Here is a 26,296-nt window from a genome sequence, read left to right as displayed (position 1 = left end):
TAAAAATATAAACATAAGGGAATACATTCATTGTTTAAATGTTACAAAGAACATAACAGAATATATAAAAAGGAAATCAAGGACGCCAAAATACAAGATGAACGACAGATTTAGTAGGACAAGTCCCAAAAAATGATTCAAATATATTAATAGTAAAAAGATCAGGTCTGAGCATGTAGGCTCTTTACAAAATAATCAGTGTATACAAAGGAGCATGGGGGAGCTCATGAGTCATGACCAATAATGAGGATGGTATTGACACAGCCCCAAATGATCCACAATGGCTCAAAAGGGATATGGACCAGAAATATTTAGACAGAATAAGGGTGGATAAAGCGCCTGGATCAGATGACATCCACCCATGCATCTTAAAAGAATTGAGTTCTGTCATTTCAAAACCTTTGTTTCTAGTTTTAAGGGACTCATTAAGGACTGGAATAGTACCACTGGATTGGCGTAGGGCCAATGTGGTGCCTATATTTAAAAAGGGATCAAAGTCTTTGCCAAGTAACTATAGACCTGTTAGTTTAACTGCTTGCCGACTGCGCACAGTATATTTACTGCGGCAGTCAGCCCCGGCCAGGCAGAGTGACGTAGATCTACGTCGCTAGACTGTGACCGGCTTTTGAGCCAATAGCGGGCGAGCGCACGCCCCCCCCCCCCCGGCTCGTTCACGGAGGAGTCCGCGCGTGTGACCGGCGGACCCGATGTCCGCCGGTCACACTACGATCGTCGGTAGAGCGGGAGAAAGGCGGGCAGCTTATGTAAAGAAGCCGCCTGTCATTCTCCCCTGTGTAAAAATGGAGATCAGACGGTTCTACTATGTAGAACCGTTGATCTCTGTTTTTACAATAGGAGACATGTCCCATCACAGTTAGAAACACGCCCCTAGGACACACTTAACCCCTCCCTCTCCAATAAAGTTAACCCCCTTCACTGCCAGTGTCATTTTTACAGTAACAGTGCATATGTATAGCACTGATTACTGCAGTAATGTCACTGGTAACCCCAAAAGTGTCAAAAATGTCAGTCAAGGGTCCGATCTGTCCGCAGCAATGTCGCAGTCCCGCAAAAAAAAAAAATCGCAGATCGCCGCCATTACTTAATCTTTCCCTTTGTTAGTAAACGCGATAACTTTTGCGCAAACCAATCAAAATACGCTTTTTGCGATTTTTTTACCAAACATATGTAGCATAAAACAAATTGGCCAAAAATGTTAAAAAATTTTGATTTTTTACATTATTTTTTTGGGGAATTTCATATAAAATTATTGTTATTTTTGCAAAATTTACGCTCTTTTTTTGTTTATAGCGAATGACCAAAAAATTGCACAGGTGATCAAATACCACCAAAAGAAAGCTCTGTTTGTGGGGAAAAAAGGACGTGAAATTCCTTTAGGTACAGCGTCGCACGACCGTGCAATTGTCCGTTAAAGTCAAGCAGTAAAAAAATCGCAAAAAAAACCCCTGGTCAGGAAGGGGGTAAAATCTTCCGGGGCTTAAGTGGTTAACTTCTGTAGTTGGGAAGATACTGGAGAGTTTAATAAAAGACCACATGGATGAGTTCTTGCTGGAAAAAAATATTTTAATAAGCAACAGACGGCATGGATTCAAGAACATGCATACATCATACATACTAGGGCGAGCAGGACTGGAGGAATTTGTAGCATTGAAAGATCTGGGTGTTCTGGTAGATCAAAAGCTTAATAAAAGCATGCTATGCTAAGCTGCAGTTTTTAAAGCAAGCAAAGTCTTTTCTTGTATTAACAGAAGCATGGACTCCAGAGAGAGAGATACCATTTTGCCCCTGTAAAAATCATTACCAAGACCTCACCTGGAATATGCAGTTCAGTTTTGGGCACCAATTCTCAAAAAAGGATATCGGAAAACTGGAGAAAGGTCAGAAAAGGGCAACCAAACTGATAAGAGGCGGTATGGAGGTGGTAATATCCTGGTATGAGGGTGTTTCTCTGCAACACTTGTCCGAAAAGAAGGAAAAATGGATGGGGCAAAATACTGTCAAATTCTTTAGGAAAATCTGCTGCCCTCTGACAGGAAGTTGCCAATGGGAAAAAAGTTTACACTCCAACATGACAATGACCTAAAGCACACAACAAAAATGACCACATAGTGGTTGAAGGAGAGAAGGTTTAATGTCCTTGTCAGAACCCAGACTTAAACCTTATTGAAAATCTGTACAATAACTTGGAAGACTGCAAGTCCACAAACGGTCACCATTAAATTTAATTGAACTTGAGCAGTTCCTCAAAAGGAGAGTGGGCAAATATTGCAGTCTACATGTGCAAAATTAGTAAATACATATCCCAGCAGCCTGAAATGAAGACAGACACAGGTTTGCTGTATTTACATCCAAGTGAAAGATATAAGTTGGAAAAAAGGATCACCCCCTTGTGTCAGTTTTTTGTTCAACCATGGTTTGCTTTCATTACAGCTGGATAAAACAAAAACTGTGTGTCTTCATTTCAGGCCACAAAGCAACAAAATGTAAATATTTTAAAGGGGGGGGTGATTAATTTCTATACCCACTGTACGTATTGATTAAATAAAATCACAATGTTGTGGCAGAAGAGTGCCAGTTGAACTGTGGGACTGACAACAGAAAACACCATCTAGTCTGATGTTCTTTCAACTTGAACACTAAAAAGGGCTTTGTCTGCCAGCTAGTGCAATACACATTGAGAAAAAGGGAGTAAAATAAGCCCCATCATTGGTCAGTGAAAGTAACTCCCACCATTAGTGACAATAGACACAAAGATAACACTCCCTGCAGTGACTGCAATAACAACCCCCAGCACTGGTGGCAGTGGCGATAATAATCCCAAGCAAAGTGACCACAATAACATTTTAAGAAGGAAAGTTCCATAGATTTGAGAGGGTTTAATATGACTTAAACAACCATCTCAAATCTATAGGTATCTTTATACCTCAAAATCTGATTCAAACACTGCAAGTTATTGAAATCATTCAACATTTAATACACAAACATGCTTACTAGAAATGAAGAAGCAATGAAAATTAGGTGATTAATACAATACTGCAAAGGGGTGACTTACAGTAAGCCGGAAGTGGTCCTTGTGCTTTTGGTGAACAACAGTTGTGAAATGTTGGTCACTAGACTGGGGCAACCTATTCTCCTCATCCAGGATATCAAGGATGCCAACTAGTTTAGATTCAATAAGATCTAGAAATAACAAGAAATAAAAGAAATATGCTTATAACATATTGCAGAAAATATTTCATCCAACACAGCAAGCTAGAGAAAACAAAACATAACAATCCAGTATGCGCTACCATTGTTGAGGTTCTAACTAGATAATTGTCTTTGAAAACAGAACTGCACATCTGTTTCAGGAACACAAAGAGGAAATTAAAACCAAGGCAGCATTTTAACTATTCCAGACAGTGAGTGCTAAACATTTTTATTAGGTATATGCTTCTTTCCATAATGCTTTGCACAGAGTCTCTGACAACCAAAAAGGAAAGGGGAAAAAAAAAAGAAAAACCATTGCACTAACCTATACAGTCCTGGTTATCCACATAGTGCACTTCATTGACACCAAGGCCTTCTCGCTGGTATAATTCCTGTTCCTAAATAGAGAAAGACACATAATGGTCTATTTATTAATAATTTTACACATAATTCACACAACTTTCGTCAAGGATCCCCACTTTTTTCAAATGTAATTTATTTATTTAGAAAAATATGTCAATCTTGAGTGAAAACATTTATAAGTAGGCCCATAATATGGGTTACAGCATAGTAAAGGAAATGTTGTGCGTCCAAAAATCAAATGAAAGCAACAAGGTAACTAAAGCAAACTTACTTCATTAACTATACCACGTTTTATATAAAAAGAATTATCCTGAACCAAAAGAGAGCATAGGCATTGCTAAGGCTCCATTCACATCTGAATGTATAGTTTTCGGCAGTTTTTTGGGCATTTTTCATGCATTTCTTTCAGGCGTTTGGAGGCAGGCATTGACATCTAACAAAAATGCTTGTAATCTGCCAAAAAAGCAGCTCATGTACTTTTTTGAGCTTCAGACGACAAAACGCTCATATGTGAAAAGGGGCCATTGCAATGAATAGGATTTTGCTGTTGGGGGTTTTGAGACTTCAGAGATGAGAATTTTACGACCTGAAAAACACTCAGGTGTGAACAGGGCCTAAGTCTTTTGAAGCAATGGAACCCCATCATTTATAGCTTACTGGCAAGATAGGGGTCAGCAACCCAGTTAATCACAGCCATGTGAGAGATGGGGCACAACCCTGCTATGCCAGCCACCAGCTCCCAACCCGCATGTTGCTTCTCAGACCTCAGAGTAGAGCAGCAATTGCAAAGCAGAAGGAAGTCCTAGGCTCCTCTCATCCCTATATGCCATATGACAAAGTCAAGAAGGGACCTGAGGGAATGTCCCTAACTCTACTGGGAACCACTGTGAAAGAAAGAGGGTGGCCAATGTCAATTAGGATGGGCTTTCATTTGAAGCTTTTCATGCCTATTAAAGTTGGATATGACCGGGTTGGCACATCTCCTGGTGGTAAAAACAAGGTGAGCACAGGGTGCTGTAAAATGGTGTGAGTGTGGCTGGGATAGGGGAAACGCCTGTGGGCTGTGCCAGTTGCCAGCTTCGGACCCTGGCCATGGACTCACAGACCTCAGATCTGAGGGGCAATTGCACAACCAAGAGAAGTCCTAGGCTCCTGCAAAGTGGCATTACACAACTGAGGGGAAACCTCAGCCACCTCTGCATCGAAGGTCTGAGTGAATGAGGTTGGGGAGAATTTGTGCTGTAGTTGTGTTGTTACATACATCTGACCTCTGCATTACGCCTAACTCCTGCACCATGCGTTAAATATTAACCTCTGAAATCTGTACTATTTACCCCTGACCTCTGCATTATCTACAACTGCTCTATGAACTCTTCATTACCTTGTCCTGAACTTTGAGTTACTTACTCCTGACCCCTAAACGCTGCATTACTTACTACTGACCTCTGAACTCTGCATTACTTGCTACTTACCTCTGAACTCTGCATTACTTACTATTGACCTCTGAACTCTGCATTACTTGCTACTGACCTCTGAACTCTGCATTACTTGCTACTGACCCCAGAACTCTGCATTACTTACTACTGACCCCTGAACTCTGCATTACTTACTACTGACTCCTGAACTCTGCATTACTTGCTACTGACCTCTGAACTCTGCATTACTTGCTACTGACCTCTGCATTACTTACTACTGACCCCTGAACTCTGCATTACTTACTACTGACTCCTGAACTCTGCATTACTTACTACTGACCCCTGAACTCTGCATTACCTACTACTGACCCCTGAACCTTTGATCATGTAGGAAGACAGTGTATCTAAATGTAAACAGGGTTTGCATTTTTTATTTACTAAATTTTCTTTTTAACTATATTAGTTTAAATAAAACCCTACACTGAGCATAAATTCTATCTTATAACAGTTATTAAAAAAGAAACAAAGTGCAAAATGCAATACCGATAGCAGCCAATGAGAATTCTTCCAGTGATCTGACTACAGGAAACTAAATTGCATGTTTATCCCACTTTTTTGCTTGCTTATTAAGTACCCAAGTTTTATGTACAGCTATAATTGAATAGTTTCAAACGAAACCCTTAAAAAATATAGCTGAAACTCTAATTTAAAATAATGTTGGTTTGCTATTTTCTGAAACTGGATATACATTTCTGGGATAAAAATGTTCCATTCATTTTTAAGATCTATCACTATCATGGACAGGAGTATAAAGTGAATGGAGAATTTCTCATTCCAACTAGCAGAGTTGTAGTTGAACAAATCAAAAAAACACTGAAGATTTAACTAATCTGTGGATGGATAAGGTTGTGCTAAAATACTAATAATAAAGGATAAGATAAAGCCCTATATATCCTTGTTCAAATGAAATTCATACTCACAGCTGAGAATCTTTAATGCTATTTTAATAATCTTTAATACAAAAATCGTTCTGTTGGGCAAAAACTACAACTTACTAAATGTCCTATAGCATATGAATTTAATAAAAAAGTATAAGTGCCAATAAAAGCTCAACGTGAATTGACCTTGATGATTATAAGGAAATTTCAATGGATTATATGGATTTTGGGAAAACAAAATGTAGCGAAAAAAACAAGCTATTTATTTACATAATGTACAGATTTTCTCTAAATTTACCAAGATACAGAAAGCCACAATATGAATAGTTTTGATATATTATACATCTGTACAACCAGCTCACACTCATGTCCCCATGGTTGCTTGATGTGTGTGCCTCAATGAGTCCCCCCCCCCCCCCCCCGTTAAATGTCCATGGGTAATTATTTGACAAACTACAGGAATTCCAAAAAGCAGTGCTATGTGCTGGACATCCGAAAAAAAAAAAAATATTTGGAAAATTGGATCATCCTTTTTCTAAGCCTCTAGTTATTTTTAAAAATTACATGTTTTAAGTCACACAGAAATCCAATAGATTAAAAGAATATGATCAAGCACACACATTTGTAAATAAAGCTCTGATTCCTTAAGATCCTTTCACACGGGGTGGAAATTGTTCCGATCAGCAGGGTATCCACTCACAGATCCCCTGCTGATCAGAGTAGAGTGGGTGGATGACAGGTCTGTGTCTGCTCAGTTTATGCACACAGAGTCTGCTCTATGGGTGGTCGGGTATAAATGGACCCTGCTGTCCATTTACACTCGACTACCTCCAATCAGATCTGCCTACATGGAGGACGACTGATCCACTTTTGTTGTTTTTAGCAGACTGGATGGGAGGCATAGACGGACACAAGTCCATTTGCACCTGCAAGTCCATAGGGGCATAAGGACAATCCAATCAGGTCCGCCAAAACAAAAAAAACTGACAAGCGGAACAGTTATGTGAAAGGGCCCTAAATTATCCACTGCACAAATACTAGCACGAGTGTTTATTCCTTTTACTCTTTAAAGAGCATACAAACTTATACTAAGAATTAAAGGAGATATATGGGGTAAAAAAAATAAAAAATAAAAAATAAAACCATACATCTATGCTGCAGCATTGGTGTGTTGCTGCAGCTATCCCATGTTAGCTTTTTACACAGAGAACTGAGCGATCATATGAACGCTGATCACTCATTTCTCTGTCAGTCACTGCTCTCCTCCTTCAGTGTTCATTGGAGCACTAGGAAGGAGAGAGGGCAAGCATACTAGCTTTGCTTCTCAGCCACTCACAGAGAGCCAGTCAATCAGGCAGCTGGGTGGATCCAGACAATATGGTAGAGCATTGGGCAGCTCTGTGATGTCAACTAATAGCAGGAAATAACCTGCTATTAGCTGATTTTTGGTCCCAGGAGAGCAAAACCAAGTGATCCAGAAGAGAAGTTTGGCCAAAAAAGCTTTGGCCACACTTCTCTTTAAAAGCAATTGTCCTCTTTATTGGAGGGCACAGGAAACCCACTGAAGCATAGAAAAGGACATAAAGTTTTAACCACTAAGCCGTTGTTAATGAGGTATAATGTGGGTGGCATTTGTAAACATGGTATTATCAAAGGATAATGCCCAACTTTAACCCCAAATCTTCCCCTGCAGAACATGTCCAGGCATTTCTTCCCCTTTCTTGTATTGATAAACAGCTGTGACATCACCAGGATTGTAATCTTTTTTTAGAGGGGGCAGCTGCTGGGGGCTTAGTTCCTAATGACATATGCATGCCCCCCAGAAATTAATTTCCATGCCCCGAGCAATTTATAGGACAGAAAAATCTGGCAGAAATATTCACCACAGAAAAAAAAAAAAAAAAAGCACTTAACTATTGTAAACAAGGAACTGTTGTAAAAAAAAAAAATAAAAAAATAAAAATAACGAGGATTTAATACAAGTACCTATTTTAAATCTAATAAAACTGACCCTAACATACACAAAATGTACATGCATTGTCATATGCCTAACTAAAGAAATGTCTGCTTCTTGATTTTACATGTAGAGTTTTAATTGTAAACAACAGTAAATTTATAAAGTTTTAATACAGTTATGAGATTTGAAATTAGATCATAGCTAGCTATGAGCTCCTAAAATGTAGCTGCTGTTATATATTGCCATTTCATTATTTCTAAGCTTTATCCCTGGCCCTGAGCAGAATGGACACAGAACACATTGTTCGGTTTCTAGAGAATAAGTGATTTCTCTCTAACTGCATTTGTGTCTGCAGTCAGCTCCAAGGCAATGTGTAATGTCCAATCACTTTTCAATAGCTATGTCTGAACACAATTCAAAAGTTAAAAAAATAGACTAATAAAAAGGCCAATGAATATTATCACAAAGAACTCAGAGGCAACACAAGCTTTTAAACTGAACTAGTCATGCGCTTCCATTCTAGACATCTCACAGATGCACGGAATGGGTTTGTAATGTACCAATGTTAAGTGTTGTATATGCCAATTCTAGGATGTCATTCAGATGTCCAAGATGCTTTTGGTCCAGGTGTCTGCAAAGGCCAACAGACTTCTTTCACCACTTTAGGAAGGGAAGGGTGTCCCCTTATTGTGAAGAGGACTTGCTTGTGGGCTTGGATGACTTGGAAGTCTAAGGCTTGCAATGGAAGAGACCTGGAGTAGGAGGACTGAAAAAAAAAATGAAAGGAACTCTTCTTAGTGTCAAAGGCATAAGGTTTCCTAGATTGAGGCATAGCTTGCTTTGATGGGGTAAAAAAGTGCTCTTGCCTCCAGTGACATCTTTGATAAATTGTCCAGGGATGCACCAAAGAGGCGTTCACCTTCAAAGCTAGACGCAATAATAATAAGCACTGTTTGCAGACCAGCAATTTTCCAAAGGGTACTTCGCATGAAGATTAGGAATAGGATATCCACAAGCCCATGAATACAGTAATGCAGGGCAATAGGCATGAATTCCAATTGTTGGAGAACTGAATGATTATTTAAGAATGATCCAGGAACTTTAGACATATGCAAGGACCATACCACCAAATTCTGCCAGATGGACATGACAGGTTGCAGGGCACAGCCTGACAGGGAGAATAATGGGTTTTAAACACTGGGATGCCTCAAAAGGAAAGGCCAGTGCTTTGTTAAACAGGAAATGGCCGTATCCACAACAAGAATCGTCCACTTCTTAAGGAACTCCTCCATAAAAAAAATAGCTTGTCTTAATTAGATCCATTACCATACAAAACAGGTTGCAGTAGTAAATGCACGGAAAAAGTCTTAACAGGCTGGGGGCATATAAGGGATCCCAGATTGTTAACTTTAGTGAATTTAGTTGCAGGTTGCTCAGCTTCTAGACATGTGCACACTGGGTCAGGAAGGACCGAGATGGTATCCTTACTGAAGCAGACTGAACCTCCTAATATACAATTTCATATATTTATATCCTAATATACAAAATCATCATCAGCTGGTTGTGCAGAAGCAGCTATGGCTGTGAGCAAATCAAAGACAGACTCTGAAGGAGAGGGCATAGAAGCATGCTTGCGGCCCCTGCATTCTGAATCAGCTATAGCAGCCAAGCTTTTGCTCAAAAGTTCTGACATAGTTGCAGAAAATTTCTCCCTGGATAATTCAAAGGAGGAAGCTAAGACTCTAAGGAACACATATACTCAAGCAGGGGCAGTGATCTCAGCTATAGGCATCAGGTCCTTTAGGAGGAACACTGCAAGCCACCCTGGAGCACTTAGTGGATTTTGAGCTGGAAGGCCTAATAGGACCAGATCCTTTGCACTTATGATCTGCCATACTGACAGTATGCAAAGTAAGAAAATGCCAACAAAGGTACTCACAAAAGCAGAAGGGTTAATGGCCATCCGTAACCAAGCAATGAGGATAGTCCTTGAGTTTTTCTAGAGCCAGCATTGGTTCATCTGACATCTAGAGAGATAGGAGTGTAACAAGTTGTGTTTTTGATGTGGCATGGAACGGACTAGGATGCGTGAGTAACGCAGTGTGGTGTAGAGGCTGCAACGTGTGCTTGACGCAGTGAAAAGTGATGCAGGCCTTTTTAGCAAGACACATGCGACACTTTTGTGTCAAAGCCCTTATGTAACAGAGTATCTGTGACACATTAACCAGTTCTGCACGCAAAGTAGGAGGCGCTCACTTTCCAATCACAGCAGGAGTCAATCAGTGGGTCTGGGGGGCCGTGATGGCCACCGGGACCTGCCCATCGTTTGCAGGAAAGGCAGAATGACGGTGTGCCTATGTAAACAAGGCAGACCGCTGTTCTGTCAGGGACAAGAAGATATCCTGTGTTTCAGATAAGCTAAGCTGAAACACAGATCTCTCTTTTCCTCTAGTGCATTCACTCCCCCCCACAGTTAGAAAGCACTCCCTAGAAGCACACTTAACCCCTAGATCGCCCCTGGTGTTAACCCCTTTCCTGCCAGTGTCATTTATACAGTAACAGTTTTTTTTTAGTGCTGATCACTGTATTAGTGTCAATGATCCCCTAAAAGTGTCACCTAGTGTCAGATTTGTTCACCGCAAAATCGCAGTCACGCTAAAAATCGCTGATCACCACCATTACTAGCAAAAACAATATGAAAAAAAAATCAATAAGTCTATTACATAGTTTGTAGACGCTATAACTTTTGCGCAAACCAATCAATATACACTTGGGAATTTTTTTTTTTTTTTTACCAAAAATATGTAGCAGAATACATATTGGCTAAACTGATGAAGAAATTTGATTTTTTAAATCGTTTTTATTGGGTATGTTTTATAGCAGAAAGTAAAAAAATATATATATATATATTTTTTTTTTTTAAATTGTGGTCCTTTTTTTGTTTATAGCGCAATAAAAAATAAAAACCATAGAGGTGATCAAAAGAAAGCTCTATTTGTGGGGAAAAAAATCTATTTTATTTGGGTACAGCATTGCACGACTGCGCACTTGTCAGTTAAAGTAATGCAGTGCCGTATTGCAAATAGAAGGACTGGTCAGGAAGGGGGTAAAATCTTGTGTTGTAGCTCATGGTGCTCCAAGTTAACCCATGAAGGGGGAGACACAATAACACATGCCAGGCTCCAAAAATAAGGGCAAAGTTAGTTACTTACTGCTGTGGTAGTTTTGATGGCACCCTGGAGCATATAAACAATGAAAGTACCATAAAGTACCTATGCAGGGACCAGTGAGACTTTTATATACAAGCCTTCATCCCTATAGTGGGCATACTCCCGCAGCAAAAATACCTGGTGAAAAGGATTTGTTTCTTCATTCTCCTTAAACGATAGCAAAAATCTGAAATGTGATGGAAGTGGGAGGAGTTATACCTGGCTGATTAACAGTCTTGTTTGACAGTGACCAATCACCTATAGGCAGCAGAATAACACAGTTATCTTAGAATTACTTTGACCCTGTATCCCTTAATGAACAATTTAAAAATATTTTAAACTGCATGTTATGGTTGTTTGTTGGGCATGCAGGGCAAAGCAGCAGATTCACCTCAAGTGCTGGAACACACTATCAGCAGTGACCTGATTTTACCTCACTGGAGCAAAGCAAGTCACTGCTAGGGCACATAGAAAACAATTGTTTTCTATGAGACCCATTCACACTGCAACTTTAGTGTGTGGTGTGCTGAGCTGCTGTAAAATGCTGCATGCCAACATTTTTATGCAGAGCACAGGATGGAACAGCATGTCATCGCACAGCAAACATATCAAGCAGTCAGAAAAAAAGTGTTACTCTATGACCCATCATATTAAGGTAAAGGAGAACTTTAAGCAATTTTTTTCACTTTGGATGGAGCAAGGGAGGGTTATAACCCCTGTCAGATTTTTTTTTTTCACAATCTGTGTCCCATTGTGGAGATTAACCTTCACTTCCTGCCCCATAGCCAAACAGGAAGGGAGAGGAAATCCCTACAAATTAAGGTCACCAGAACTAGTGTCCCCATTGAAAGAGATCCCCTATATTACTTTTCTGGGAACAACCCAAAATTTGGCGTTTTCTTTTACTTTCACTGATAATAGTAAACAGGACAAATCGAGAGTGTGAATCTCCCTAAAGGGGACACAGACAGCAATAAAAACCGACAGGTGTTCTAATCCCTCTCCCCAAAACTAAAAATAAAAAAATAAAAGTTTTGCCTTAAGTTATACTTTAAGAAAAACCTTTACTAAAAGATCAAAGAAGCTAGGTGACAACATTCTCAGTCAAAAACAGAAATTGATTCTAATCAGATACAGTCACTAAGTATTTAAACAACCACTGGTGCTGTGACAGTCTATACAACAGCCAGCAATGTAGGTTACTCCATCCACATTGTCTATTGTGGGGGAGACTGAGTGAGAAATCTATAAGTGAATGGCTAGCTTAAGCCTTAAAAGGTAAGAGAACTTTCAAAGTGCACTTATTCTTTCCCGCTCCTCCACATTAGTCCCAACTCCCTCTTCCTCACCCCACATACTTTAGGTATGCTTCGCCTCATATTGTAATTCTGCATTTCAGGAAAGTCCGTATTCCTTGTTTTTTTTGTTGACCATATTTTCCGTCCGCAAAAATTACCAAAAGGTGAAAACAAATACTTCTGAAACTATTCTAGAAATAGTTTTTTCCTGCAATAGTTTATTTTTTCTATGCTGCAATTTTAGAGTACACCTAAACTTTTAACTGCAGAAATGTCAATACAAACTTGAAAGTGAAGGTGTTCTTAAACTTGCCCTAATTCATTCTTCAACCTACATGCATCCAACATGTACGCAGTTCATTTTATATCTTTATATTACTGGCAATGATACGCCCTCATCTGATGAATTACTAAAGGAAAAAAGGGCTTGTAAATGTTCTTTCATTAGTTACACCTCCTCCCCCAGCCAATTACTGGACAATGGGCTCTGCCCTACTGTAAGGCCGGGTACACACTGGCCGAAAACGGTCAGTTAGGCCCCTTTTACACGGGCTTTCCGATCAGGTCCACCTGTCAGTTTTGTCAGGTGGCCCTGATCAGACACTCCATGCAACTCTATGGGGCAGTAGATGTCAGCGGTGACATGTCTGCTGAAACCCGTTGCTTTCCGATCTGATCATGTCCGTGAAATCCAGACAGATGGAAACCCTATTTTTTCCATCCGTCTGGAGGATCGGATTGTATGAAAACGGACAGGCTCAGACAGGTCTGTCTCTGCACACAGAGCGGAGACGGACCTGTCATCGGATCGATCCCCGCTGAGCAAAACGGAGTCCGCCAGGCGGAAAGCCCAGGTGCAAAGACCCTAAGGGAGGAACTGGTCGACTTTTGGCCCCATGTTTACAGCTCCTTGTGCGACAGAAGCCAGGCTCATGACCAGTTTCTGTCAAACGGGCATGCTGGAAAGCCAGATTTCAATCAGCAACCGATCAGTGCTGGCAGCCAATGGCTGCTCAGTTTGTCCTGGCAGGTGCATCCCCCCTGTCAGTGCAGCAATCTCCCCTGCTGTGCTGTTGTGTTCTAACACAATTCTGCTGCAGGCTTAAGTATATGAAGCAATGGAGCCCTAATTGGTGCAAAGTAGAGACCCTCCCTCAAGTGCTGCTAGGGATTACAGGAAGCTAAAATTAAAGCAACAGGTATACTAGTGGTACACGACCCCTTGACGCCGACCTAACGCAAATATGCGTCCTTCTGCTTCAAGGGGTTGTACCAGGGAGATGCCTGCAGCTATGTTTTAGAGCAGACGGTCGGCTTTCTAGTAATAACAACTGATACAGCTAATCAGCTGCTCGGCGGTTATCACAAGTAGCAGGAGGGGACATTCCTCCCCCCACCAGGAGTCCTGAGCGACCAGGTGGCACGTCTGCCGGCAGGCCAAGGACCCGAACAAAGCCAGAATCTGATTTGATCGGGTCTCAGGTCTTGTGACATCACTTCCAGTTAACTGGAACCTTAAAGAGGAAGTAAACCCTCCTCTGTAACTTGTACCTATAGGTAAGCCTATGATAAGGCTTACCTATAGGTACTGTAAATATCTCCTAAACATGCACCGTTTAGGAGATATTTACCTTAGATGCATCCAGTGACGTCACTGGCGCATGCGCTATGAAGGAACGGCCGCTGGTGCCGTTCCTTCAGAACTCTGTGCCATGACCGTCGGCTACCGCGCGCGTGCGCGGGAGTGACGTCACCGCGGCTCCGGCCAATCAGATGGCCGGATGCCACGATCCCGGAAGACGGGCAACTGGACATGTCGCCTGTTATAGAGGTAAGTGGGCAGCACGGCGGGGGCTCTTCTAAGGTAAGTATTTCATAATGAGCTAGTATGCGATGCATACTAGCTTATTATGTGTTTGTCTTTCAGGGTGAAAAAGAAGAAAAAAAAAAAAAAAAGGGTTTACAACCTCTTTAAAGGAACCAGATTTTAAAAAAATGTTAGTATTCAAAACAGCCAAAGGAGGGGTTAGGGGTCTTATAGACCTCAAGATCCCACCAAAAAAAGTACCTGACACGTGACTATTGCTGTCACAAGTGATGTTTACCTTCCTTGTGACAGCAATAAAAGTGATAAATAAAAAATAAAAAATTCAAAAGACAGTGTAAAAAAAATAAAATAAAATAAAATAAGAGAAAAAAAAAAAAAAAAGTAAAGCGCCCCATCCCTCCAGGCTCGCGCACAGAAGCGAACGCATACGTAAGCCGTGACCGCAAATGTAAACAGTGTTCAAACTACACGTGATGTATCGCCGCGATTGTTAGAGTGACAGCAATAAATCTAGCACCAGACCTCTTCTGTCACTCTAAACTGGTAACCAATAAAACATTATAAAGCGTCCCCTTTGGAGATTTTTAGGTACCGTAGTTTGCTGCCATTCCACAAGTGTGCACAATTTTAAAGTATGACACTTTAGGTATCTATTTACTCGGCGTAACAATATCTTTCACATTATACAAACAAATTGGACTAACCTTACTGTTCTTTTTTTCCTTTTCTTAATTTATTTAGGAGTTTATTTTTTTTCAAAAAGGTTAATACAGCTGCGCAAATACAGTATGACATAAAATATTGAAACGGCTGCCATTTTATTCTCTAAGGTCTCTGCTAAAAAAAAAAAAAAATATATATATATATATATATATATATATATATATATATATATATATATATATATATAATTGTAAGCAACAAGTGTCAGAAAAAGGCTTAGGCATCAAGGGGTTCAAATCCTTTTCACTTTTTTCCAAATAAATAAATAAGTGAATCAAAGGATTTTTTAAATGGTTGTCTTGAATATCAAATGAACAGTATTTGGATTTTCTGCCATTTCTCTGCATACAATGTTTTGTCAAGCTTCACTAACCAATATAAGGATCAAGAAAACTTCTTGATCAGGTTGATTAAACACAGCTAAAATGAGAGAGTGACTGAAATATACAAGAGATAACTACATCCATAGTTAATTTATATCTCAGGAAATGAAACAGCTGACATGAAATCACAAGGAAAAAGTCAAAAGTGATTCATTTAGCTCTGGTGTGAACTTCATATCGAATCCCAGAAACCAGCATTCATCTCTATCAACGCTGTCCAACTGAATGCATTCATGTGATTTTAGGCAGATGCTCATTTGATATATCTGCTAAAACAACTGTATTTGTCAGTATCAAAACCTCACTGGCAAATGTCAGCTGTGAGCAGACTGACAAGGTAAAGGATGACAAGGGAGGTTAGAATGGAGGATCACAAATGACAAAAGTCTCATCCCAGGGTATGTCATGGCTCAAATGACTTTCTAAAAAAGAAAAAATAATTGAAGGGACAGATTAGCATGACAAAATGCTTCAACCTGCAACAGCTTTGAGGTTCCATGACAGCACTGTCTCATTCTAACTTCTAGACCATTGTAAACTCAGCTGAATATTAATAGGTGTTGCGTTACTTTAGATGAAAATCATCTCTAATGATAAAATAATTGTATCCATTTCTTACTGCATTTAATGTGATTAAGTTTGTTCAGTATATCCTATATTCAATGAATTTGCCAAGTATTCTTTTTTTTTTTTGTCAATTTCTTTTTAATGCTTTTAAAAGAAAAAAAACTCACCACGCGGGGCGGAACATATTAAAAGAAAAAAAAAAAAAAAGAAAATAAAACTCGCCGCCGAGGGGGATATACAAAAAAGAAAAAGAAAACCATCAAATCACCCTCCCCAACCAGGTTCACCACCCTAAAGGCATCTTTACCATCCCAGGATATAAGCCCCCGTTAGGAGACGTGAATAATCAATGCTATAATACATACAATAAAACACATACATATGCAGCAGCCTTTAGGATGATAATGTGATTGAGCACATAGTCAGGCCCCTCCTACATCACCTTCAATCCAATTCTCGCCCAAGTATCCATTATTCAGACTACCTTATGCTACAGAGGCAGGGCTCTCCAGCCAGATTGTCTACGCCTTATCAAACACCATATTCCAAGTCCTTTCCAATAAGATATAGAGGGTATCATTGGCTTTTTCCAATAGAGGATCAGCGCCTTGCGAGCATAGAAAAGAAGACGACTAAATAAGGTACGCCCTAGTTGGTGCCAGGTTCTCTACTAGACCAAGCAGACAGGTGGACATGGTCATAGGCACCAACACAGAGGTGATCTCCACGAAACAAAGCACAACAGCAGTCCAGAACTCCTGGGCTGCCGGGCAGTGCCAAAATATAGTATATAGTATAGTATAAATATAGTGCCACAAAAAATAAAGGCAAATGCTCTGGGTTGACATGCAGGATCCACCAACAAATCAAGTTACAAGGGCTCACTATAAGATATAACACTTCAAAAGTTAAGCATAATATGGCTTTTAAATCAGATACATGAATACATAATTGTACATATTTAGTGAGTTTGAGATGTTCAGTATTTTGTCCTTGGTGCGTGCACAGCTTGAAATAGGAAAGCCTGTCAACACCTTGACAAGTCGCACAAGGCTTTCCACTGATTTGAATGTAGGATAAAATGAGCCCATGCCAGGAAGATTTAGGGCAAGAGTAGAAGGCTTTTGTTGGTTTTAAAAGGGTTTTACATTCCCATGAAAGTCTATGGAAATGCAAAACGTGAGTGAAGCAGGTCAAATAAAAGTCAAATGCACCTGTCAAATAATTCTGAACGATTTCAGAAGCTCCTCAAACTGATGTCATTGACACAAGCTCAAAGCCCATTTACACAGGCCCACATTGGGGTTGATTTACTAAACCGGAGAGTGCAAAATCTGGTAAAGCTCTGCAAAAAAAGAAATTGGTTTCCAGGTTTTGTCAAAGCTTAACCGCTTGCCAACTGCCCTATAGCAGTTTTAATGTTACAGGGCGGCAGCTGTGCATAGGATCACGTATTTATACACACTGTACGTGAGCCTGCATTTCCAGGTAGCGGGCGCGAATGTGTGCCGCCAGCCCCTTGCTCCCGCTGTGATTATACACAGCAGAAGTTGATTGGCGGGTAAAGCGGACTCGATGTTCACCAGCACCTGCCAGAGAGACAATACAAGGCAGATTGCCGTTTTGACAGGAGAGAAGACATGAATCCTGTGTGTCTGCTAAGCAGGGACAAGGTTTAATGTCTTCCCCTAGTAAAAGCACCACCCACACTGTACTAAAACACAGGCTAGGCACACAGTTAGACCTTTGATGCCCTTGATGTTAACCCCTTCCCAGCCAGTGTCATTAGTACAGTGACAGTGCATATTTTTTAGCACTAATCACTGTATTAGTGTCACTGGTCCCTAAAAAGTGTCAAGTGTCAGTTAGTGTCCGAATTTCCCCCGCAATATTGCAGTTCTGCTATAAGTCGCAGATCACCACCATTACTAGTAAAAAATAAATAAATAAAAATATCCCATAGTTTGTAGACGCGAAAAACAATCAATTTACGCTTATTGGATTTTATTCTATACCAAAAATATGTAGCAGCATATATAGTGCACGAAATTTATAAAGAAATTAATTTTTTTTTAAAGTTTTTTTATTGAATATGTTTTACAGCAGAAAGTAAAACATTTTTTTCACAACTGTCAGTCTTTTTTTGCTTACAGCTCAAAAAATAAATGCAGGGATGATTAAATGCCACGGAAATAAAGCTCTATTTGTGGGGAAAGAAAAAGACAAATTTTATTAGGGTACAGTGTCACATGACCGCACAATAGTCAGTTAAAGTAATGCAGTGCCGTATCGCAAAAAATGGCCTGGTCAGGAAAAGATGCAAATCTTCAGAAGATGGTTAATTGAACAAGCTGACGTTAGAAGCTGATTGCCTACCATGCACAGCCACACCAGACTTTGTACTCTCCAAGTTTAGTAAATCAACCCCACTGTGTGGATCTGGGCAGTTCACACAGAGAAGATCCCCCCTATAATTGCTGTAAAGCAGGTCATACAGTATTATAAACACAATAGTGGAGGGCACGGAGCCCTGAAAGATTAAATGAAAAAATTCACGTATCATTTGAAAACGCAAACACCTTAAAATGTATTCCTTAACAACAGCTTCCATCGTGCAATCAATAAATACAGTGTGGTGAAGAAGTAACTCAATCCACAATTTGTCAAATCATTTAAGGCTAGTTCACACAAATGGCCAGGGACAGTAAAAGTAGGTTACTGAGCCATGGCTTTACCACCTTCCTAAAGAAGAGCATACAGCAGCTCGGGCTCTACATATGACCTGGCAAAAATGAAACCTATCTTTAATGTTTGGTGGGTAGTTATAGTAACACCACCTGACTCGACCTCTTCAAGTGAACAGGGACGCACCACAACTGCCCAGTGATTTGGCTTTTTCACAAGTAAAACAGGGGGTGAGGAGATGACATTAACACCCTCTGAACAGTGATAAACTGAAATCCCTGTGTTCAGCAAGCAGTTTCGCATGCACATTTACATGCATTTGCAAACTTTTTTTTTTTTTAGAAATGATGTTTTCATATACAGGTCATGCATTTACATGTGTTCCAGTATGTTTAAGTGCAGAAAAATGCAGAATGCTGTACTCTGTTAAATGCACATGTAAGCACCGCAGTGCTGTAAAACTAGGCTCACTGAAATACATTCATTTTTCAAGATGGCGTTCGACCCCTTTTATTATGATTGGATCTATTAGATCCACCTGTCCATTTTTTAGAAGGACCTAATCAGGCCACCCATTGTCCTCTATGGGGAGGCAGACATCAGCGGACATCCGACCTGAAAACAGACGTATGCCGATAAGTTCGCCATCCGCCCAGAGGGTCAGATCAGATTGGTCTGGATGGGAACAGACAGGCTGTTCGTTTTCATTCGATCTCCCCATAGAAAAGAGTGGCACTCTGACAGGTCCATCTCTGTAGAGTGAGCAGAGACGGACCTGTCATTCACCTGCTCAGTGGGGATAAGTGGAGCAATCCTCTCTGAGCAAGCGGAATCCGTCAAAGCGGAATCCGCCCAGTGTAAAAGGGGCCTAAAAGTATAGTATTTGTGAAAGATGACTTTTACAGTTTATGATTTATCTTTAGTGAGCGTGGTGAGATACCTACTAAAGGATTTACTTCACAATTTATAAATCTTTTTCTGATATACTGAGTTATTTGAACTAACGTCATAAGAACCATGACAGACTAAATAAACTCTGAAACAAAGTACAGCAATCAACCAATGTGACAGAGGCGCAGGACATCCCAAGAGTTTATGCACAAGACCCTTCTGGTTCGATGTTTTGTGTAGGACAGGTGTTATTTTAGCAATATCTACTTACCTCTTTGAGGATCCTTTCATTGAAGAACTGCTGCAGCTTCTCATTACAGTAGTTAATGCAAAACTGTTCAAAACTGTTGTGTTCGAAGTATTCTGAAATTACAGATCAGAACATTGAGATTCATTCCATTCCTTCTTCATTTACTAAAATTGTTCCAAAAGGCTGGAACTTTACCTGCGACATACAGGTTACTGCTACATTAGTAGTACATATGTAGAAGTGAAATCAAGTGAACCGAATCAATCAGCGCAATCAAAATAAATAATAGTCTAAAAAAAAAAAACACATTTTTTTCTTACACCAATTTGCTCGCTAAAACACTAAAACAGTGAGTCCACCCACCGCACGTAACAGCTTAATCCAAAAAAAATATAGTGTAGCGCAACTTCCTTAGAAATACATATCTCAGTCAAAAATTCAATATGAAGTTATAACAACTTAGGTAACTACCAAGGGAAGTCCCCAATATTCTTCAATGAAGGACTATTACGGTCACAGAGATGAGACATGCTGAGTAAAATCACAGAATTTTATTAGACAAATTTAAAATATTTTGAGAAACATTGGCCCAACAAAAGGGGAAAAAATATAGTACATAAGAAAATACAGGCTATAAAATCAATATACAGTATCTCACAAAAGTTAGTACACCCCTCACATTTTTGTAAATATTGTATTATATTTTTCATGTAACAACACTGAAGAAATGACACTTTGCTACAATGTAAAGTAGTGAATGTACAGCTTGTATAACAGTGTAAATTTGCTGTCCCCTCAAAATAGCTCAACATGCAGCCATTAATGTCTAAACCGCTGGCAACAAAAGTGAGTACACCCCTAAGTGAAAATATCCAAACTGGACCTAATCAGCCAATTTCCCTCCCCAATGTCATGTGTCTCGTTAGTGTAAGGTCTCAAGTGTGAATAGAGAGCAGGTATGTTAAATTTGGTGTTATCACATGTACTCTCTCTCACACTGGTCACTGGAAGTTCAACATGGTAACGCATGGCAAAGAACTCTCTGAAGATCTGAAAAAAAGAATTTTTGCTCTACATAAAGATGGCATAGGCTATAGGAAGATTGCCAAGACCCTTAAACTGAACTGAAGCACGGTGGCCAAGACCATACAGCGGTTTAAAAGGACAGGTTCCACTCAGAACAGGCCTCGCCATGGTCAACCAAAGAAGTTGAGTATCAATCATATCCAGAGGTTGTCTTTGGGAAATAGATGTATGAGTGCTGCCAGCATTGCTGCAGAGTTTGAAGGGGTGGGAGGGTCAGCCTGTCAGTGCTCAAGACCATACGGCGCACACTGCATCAAATTGGTCTGCATGGCTGTCGCCCCAGAAGGAAGCCTCTTCTAAAGATAATGCACAAGAAAGCCCGCAAACTGTTTGCTAAAGACAAGCAGACGAAGGACATGGATTACTGGAACCACTGGAACCATGTCATGTGGTCTGATGAGACCAAGATAAACGTATTGGGTTCAGATGGTGTCAAGCGTGTGTGGTGGCAACCAGGTGAGGAGTACAAAGACAAGTGTGTCTTGCCTACAGTCAAACATGGTGGTGGGAGTGTCATGGTCTGGGGCTGCATGAGTGCGGCTGACACTGGGAAGCTACAGTTCATTGAGGGAACCATAAATACCAACATGTACTGTGACAAACTGAAGCAGAGCATGATCCCCTCATTTCAGAGACTGGGCTGCAGGGCAGTATTCCAACATGATAACCACCCCAAACACACCTCCAAGACAACCACTGCCTTGCTAAACAAGCTGAGGGTAAAGGTGAAGGACTGGTTAAGCATTTCTCCAGACTAATGCCCCATACACACGTGCAGATTATCTGCAGACTTTTGTCTGCAGACTTACCAAAACCATATAATAGGAGGTCAAATCTAAACACTTTCAATTTGTATGCAATCCGGCAGGCCCTTGCACTACATAGAAAAGGTAAGTCTGCAGACAAAAGTCTGCAGATAATCTGCACGTGTGTACGGGGCATTAAACCCTATTGAGCATGTGGGGCATCCTCAAACGGAAAGTAGAGGAGCGCAAGGTCTCTAACATCCACCAGCCTCGTGATGTCATCATGGAGGAGTGGAAGAGGTCTCTAGGGGCAACCTTTGAAGCTCCATTGCCCAAGAGGGTTAAGACAGTGCTGGAAAATAATGGTGGCCACACAAAATATTGACACTTTGGGCCCAATTTTTACTCACTTTTGTGAGATACTGTATATGGTTGAAACAATACAATTCATACAATAGTGTGATGTGATGTCTGTACAGTCTACGTTTCGCCACTGACTGGCTTCTTCAGGACCCAGACATGTAACCGGTTTTAAAGTTATCTAGAACATAGTATTAGTAACAGATATTTATTGCACACAGTAGTATATATCATTGAGCAAAAAAATGCATTGTATGCTCCTGCCAATAGCACGCGGCAGCAGGCCAGCTGGCCCAAATGCCTAGGGCGGGCATAGGAGCACACCAGGCGAGATCAGACCACAGCGCACAGTGTGAAAACAAGACGGCTATTCTGAATGAAATGCAGAAAAGTACAGTATCTCACAAAAACGAGTACACCCCTCACATTTTTGTAAATATTTTTTATTATATCTTTTCATGTGACAACACTGAAGAAATTACACTTTGCTACAATGTAAAGTAGTGAGTGTACAGCTTGTATAATCGTGTAAATTTGCTGCCCCCCCCCCCCCAAAATAACACACAGCCAATAATGTCTAAATGGCTGGCAACAAAAGAGAGTACACCCCTAAGTGAAAATGTCTAAATTGGGCCTAAATTGTCAATATTTTGTGTGGCCACTTAACCCTCTTGGGCAAGGAGTTCACCAGAGCTTCAAAGGTTGCCACTTGAGTCCTCTTCTACTCCTCCATAACGATATCACGGAGCTGGTGGATGTTAGAGACCTTATGCTACTCCACCTTCCATTTGAGGATGCCCCACAGATGCTCAATTTAGGTCTGGACGCATGTTTGGCTAATCCATCACCTTCACCCTCAGTTTCTTTAGCAAGGCAGGGTTTTTTTTGGAGGTGTGTTTGGGGTCATTATGTTGGAATACTGCCCTGCGGCCCAGCTTCTGAAGGGAGCAGATCATGCTCTGCTTTAGTATGTCACAGTACATGTTGGCATTCATGGTTCCCCCATTGAACTGTAGCTCCCCAATGATGGCAGCACTCATGCAGCTCCAAACCATGACACACCCAAAACCATGCTTGACTATAGGCAAGACACACTTGTCTTTATACTCCTCACCTGGTTGCCGCCACACACCCTTGATACAATCTGAAGCAAATACGTTTATCTTGGTCTCATCAGACCACAGGACATGGTTCCAGCAATCCATGTCCTTTGTCTGCTTGTCTACAGCAAACTGTTTGCAGTCTTTCTTGTGCATCATCTTTGGAAGAGGCTTCCTTCTGGGGTAACAGCCATGCAGACCAATTTAATGCAATGTGCAGCGTATAGTCTGAGCACTGACAGGCTGACCCATCCCACCCCTTCAACGTCTGCAGCAATGCTGGCAGCACTCATACGTCTATTTCCAAAAGACAACCTCTAGATAGGACGCTGAGCACGTGCATTCAACTACTTTGGTCGACCATGGCGAGGCCTGTTCTGAGTGGAACATCTCCTGTTAAACCGCTGTATGGTTATGGCCACTGTGCTGCAGCTCTGTTTCAGGGTCTTGGCAATCTTCTTGTAGCCTAGGCCATTCTAATGTAGAGCAACAATTCTTTTTTGCAGATCCTCAGAGATTTCTTTGCCATGAGGTGCCATGTTGAACTTCCAGTGGCCAGTTTGAGAGAATAAGAGCTACATCTCCAAATTTAACACACCTGCTCCCTATTCACACCTGAGACTTTCCAACACTAACGAGTCACATGACTCCGGGGAGGGCAAATGGCTAATTTGGCCCAATTTTTACACTTTAAGGTATACTCACTTTTGTTGCCAGCAGTTTAGACATTATAATAATGGCTGTGTGTTGAGTTATTTTGAGGGGAGAGCAAATTTGCACTGTTATACAAGTTGTACACTCACTACTTTACATTGTAGCAAAGTGTCACTTCTTCAGTGTTGTCACATGAAAAGATATAATAACATATTTACAAAAATGTGAGGGGTTTACTTACTTTTGTGAGATAATGTACATTTTAGCATATTTTAAGATACCATATTTGGACTCATTGACCGCATTACTTGCTGACATACTAAACTAAACAGTTGTCACGTTGAAGTAAGTTTATTTTTGCTGAAATGGATATACAACTTTGTGTATACCTTTTGGCTACATATACATTTATATAAAAAAATATGTGTGAGTTTATATACTTTTCTGCATTTCATTAAGGATAGACGTCTTGTTTTTACACTCTGCGCTGTGGTCTGAACTCGCCTGGTGTGCTCCTATGCCCGCCATAGGCATTTGGGCTGGCTGGTCTGCTGCCGAGTCCTATTGGTAGGAGCATAAGATGCATTCTTTTGCAGAATGATATATAATACTCTGTGCAATATACCCCTGTTATTAATACTAATTTGTTCTAGGGAACTTTAAAACCTGTTACATGTCTTGGTCCTGAAGAAGCCAATCAGTGGCGAAACATTGACTGTACATCACAACACACTATTGTACCATTTCAACCATATATATTGATTTTTTTTTTTTTTAGCTTGTATTTTCTAATGTACTAGTTTTTCCCCTTTTGTAGGGGGCCAATTTTTCTCAAAATGTTTTAAATTTGTCTAAGAAAATTCTGTGATTTTTACTCAGCATGTCACCTCTCTGTGGCCATTATAGTTCGTCATTGTAAGATACTGGGGACTTCCCTCGATAGTTACATAATATACTTATCTGTATCTTTTTGGATGAGGCCCACATTAATTTTTCTACTTTATAACAAATATAAAGTGTATAAAATGTATTAAACCACCAAAAAAAAAAAAAAAATTCTCCTCTTCTCTTTGGCTGTGATGTACTAACCACATTATGCGAGTTTCTTTGAATCTTAATACCACTACTAATCTCACAGCCACAAGAATGAAGGGACCTCTGCTGTAAAAAATGGAACCAAGCTAGAAAAGAAGACCTAAGCAGTCAGCATGTTGTTGATGTTGCTGGATTGAGAACTACGGCTTGTAAAATTGCTCTTTTTTTTTTCACTTGTTTGGGGTTTTTCTTTATGTTAACTGATACAACAAAATAGATACCTAACTGGTTAGGAAAATGAAACAGCCAAAATCGGGTTGAAGGTGGAAAAATTAAACCAATGAGATCAACAACAAAGGAAAAGATACATTTGCAAAAGGCAGCAAAATATTAAGAAAAGAAATGAGAACTGAGAAATGAGAACTGAAAGACAATGCGTGCGGGAAAACAAAGCTAGTAAGATATGAGCCATGAAGTACAGAGTTGTGTTCAGGGGACATCCATAGAAGAGCACAGACTTAAGCATACAGTCAGGTCCATAAATATTGGGACATCGACACAATTCTAATCTTTTTGGCTCTATACACCACCACAGTGGATTTGAAATGAAACAAACAAGATGTGCTTTAACTGCAGACTTTCAGCTTTAATTTGAGGGTATTTACATCGAAATCAGGTGAACGGTGTAGAAATTACAACAGTTTATGTGCCTCCCACTTTTTAAGGGACCAAAAGTAATGGGACAGATTAACAATCATAAATCAAACTTTCACTTTTTAATACTTGGTTGCAAATCCTTTGCAGTAAATTGCAGCCTGAAGTCTGGAACGCATAGAGATCACCAGACGCTTGGTTTCATCCCTGGTGATGCTCTGCCAGGCCTCTACTGCAACTGTCTTCAGTTCCTGCTTGTTCTTGGGGCATTTTCCCTTCAGTTTTGTCTTCAGCAAGTGAAATGCATGCTCAATCGTATTAAGGTCAGCGGGGATCAATCTCTGCTGTGTGCGGAGACAGAGCTGTCAGGTCCCCATTCTTCTCTATGGGGGAATCGGATGAGAACAGACCGTCTGTCCATTCTCATCTGATCCAATCCACCAGACGGATGGAAAATAGGGTTTTCATCCGTCCCGATTTGACGGATCGGATGTCAGCGGACATGTCTCCGCTGACATCCGATGCTCCATAGAGATGCATGGGGCATCCAGTCAGATCCGCCTGAAAAACAGACAGGTGGATCTGAATGGTTCGCTTGTGTGAAAGGGGCCTTAGCCTGTTACTGTTATCCACAGCTGTGCCTGTTGTGTGTGAAGGAGGGGTGTCTTCACTTCAATCAGGGCTCAGAGCTGTCAGCTTTGTGAAGACATCAGATCACTGTCCCCTGCTTCAAGAACTAAAGAGAAATCCTTTCTTCTGTGTGTTTTCAGAATGATTTACAGAAAAAAGGGCTGCATATACACAGCTAAACTTATGTAAGAGGATTTGTTTCATATCTGTTTATCACCTAATGCTGGTCACTTCACTGGGTATATGTGGGGGTTTATAACCACTTTAAGAACATTTCTTTAGTATCAAATTCTGGCTTAAATGAAAAAAGAACA

General features: G+C 40.4%; 1 protein-coding gene across 5 annotated transcripts in view; it reads right to left on the bottom strand.

The window, feature by feature from the left end:
• Positions 1-26,296, bottom strand: part of MYO6 (myosin VI) — a 394,715-nt gene that overhangs the window by 119,316 nt on the left and 249,103 nt on the right. For all 5 annotated transcript variants that reach the window (XM_082249660.1, XM_082249662.1, XM_082249661.1 and 2 more), the window contains exons 14-16: positions 19,739-19,830; positions 3,536-3,608; positions 3,074-3,201 (exon numbers count right to left, since the gene is read on the bottom strand). In XM_082249660.1, coding sequence (XP_082105786.1) covers positions 3,074-3,201; positions 3,536-3,608; positions 19,739-19,830 — 293 coding nt within the window. The remainder of the gene's footprint in view (positions 1-3,073; positions 3,202-3,535; positions 3,609-19,738; positions 19,831-26,296) is intronic.

Source organism: Pelophylax lessonae (assembly GCF_965119305.1).
Source record: "Pelophylax lessonae genome assembly, chromosome: 3".
Classification (NCBI taxonomy): domain Eukaryota; kingdom Metazoa; phylum Chordata; class Amphibia; order Anura; family Ranidae; genus Pelophylax; species Pelophylax lessonae.
The sequence above is the reverse complement of the archived record's forward strand: the minus strand, read 5'-3'. Positions and strand labels throughout refer to the sequence as shown.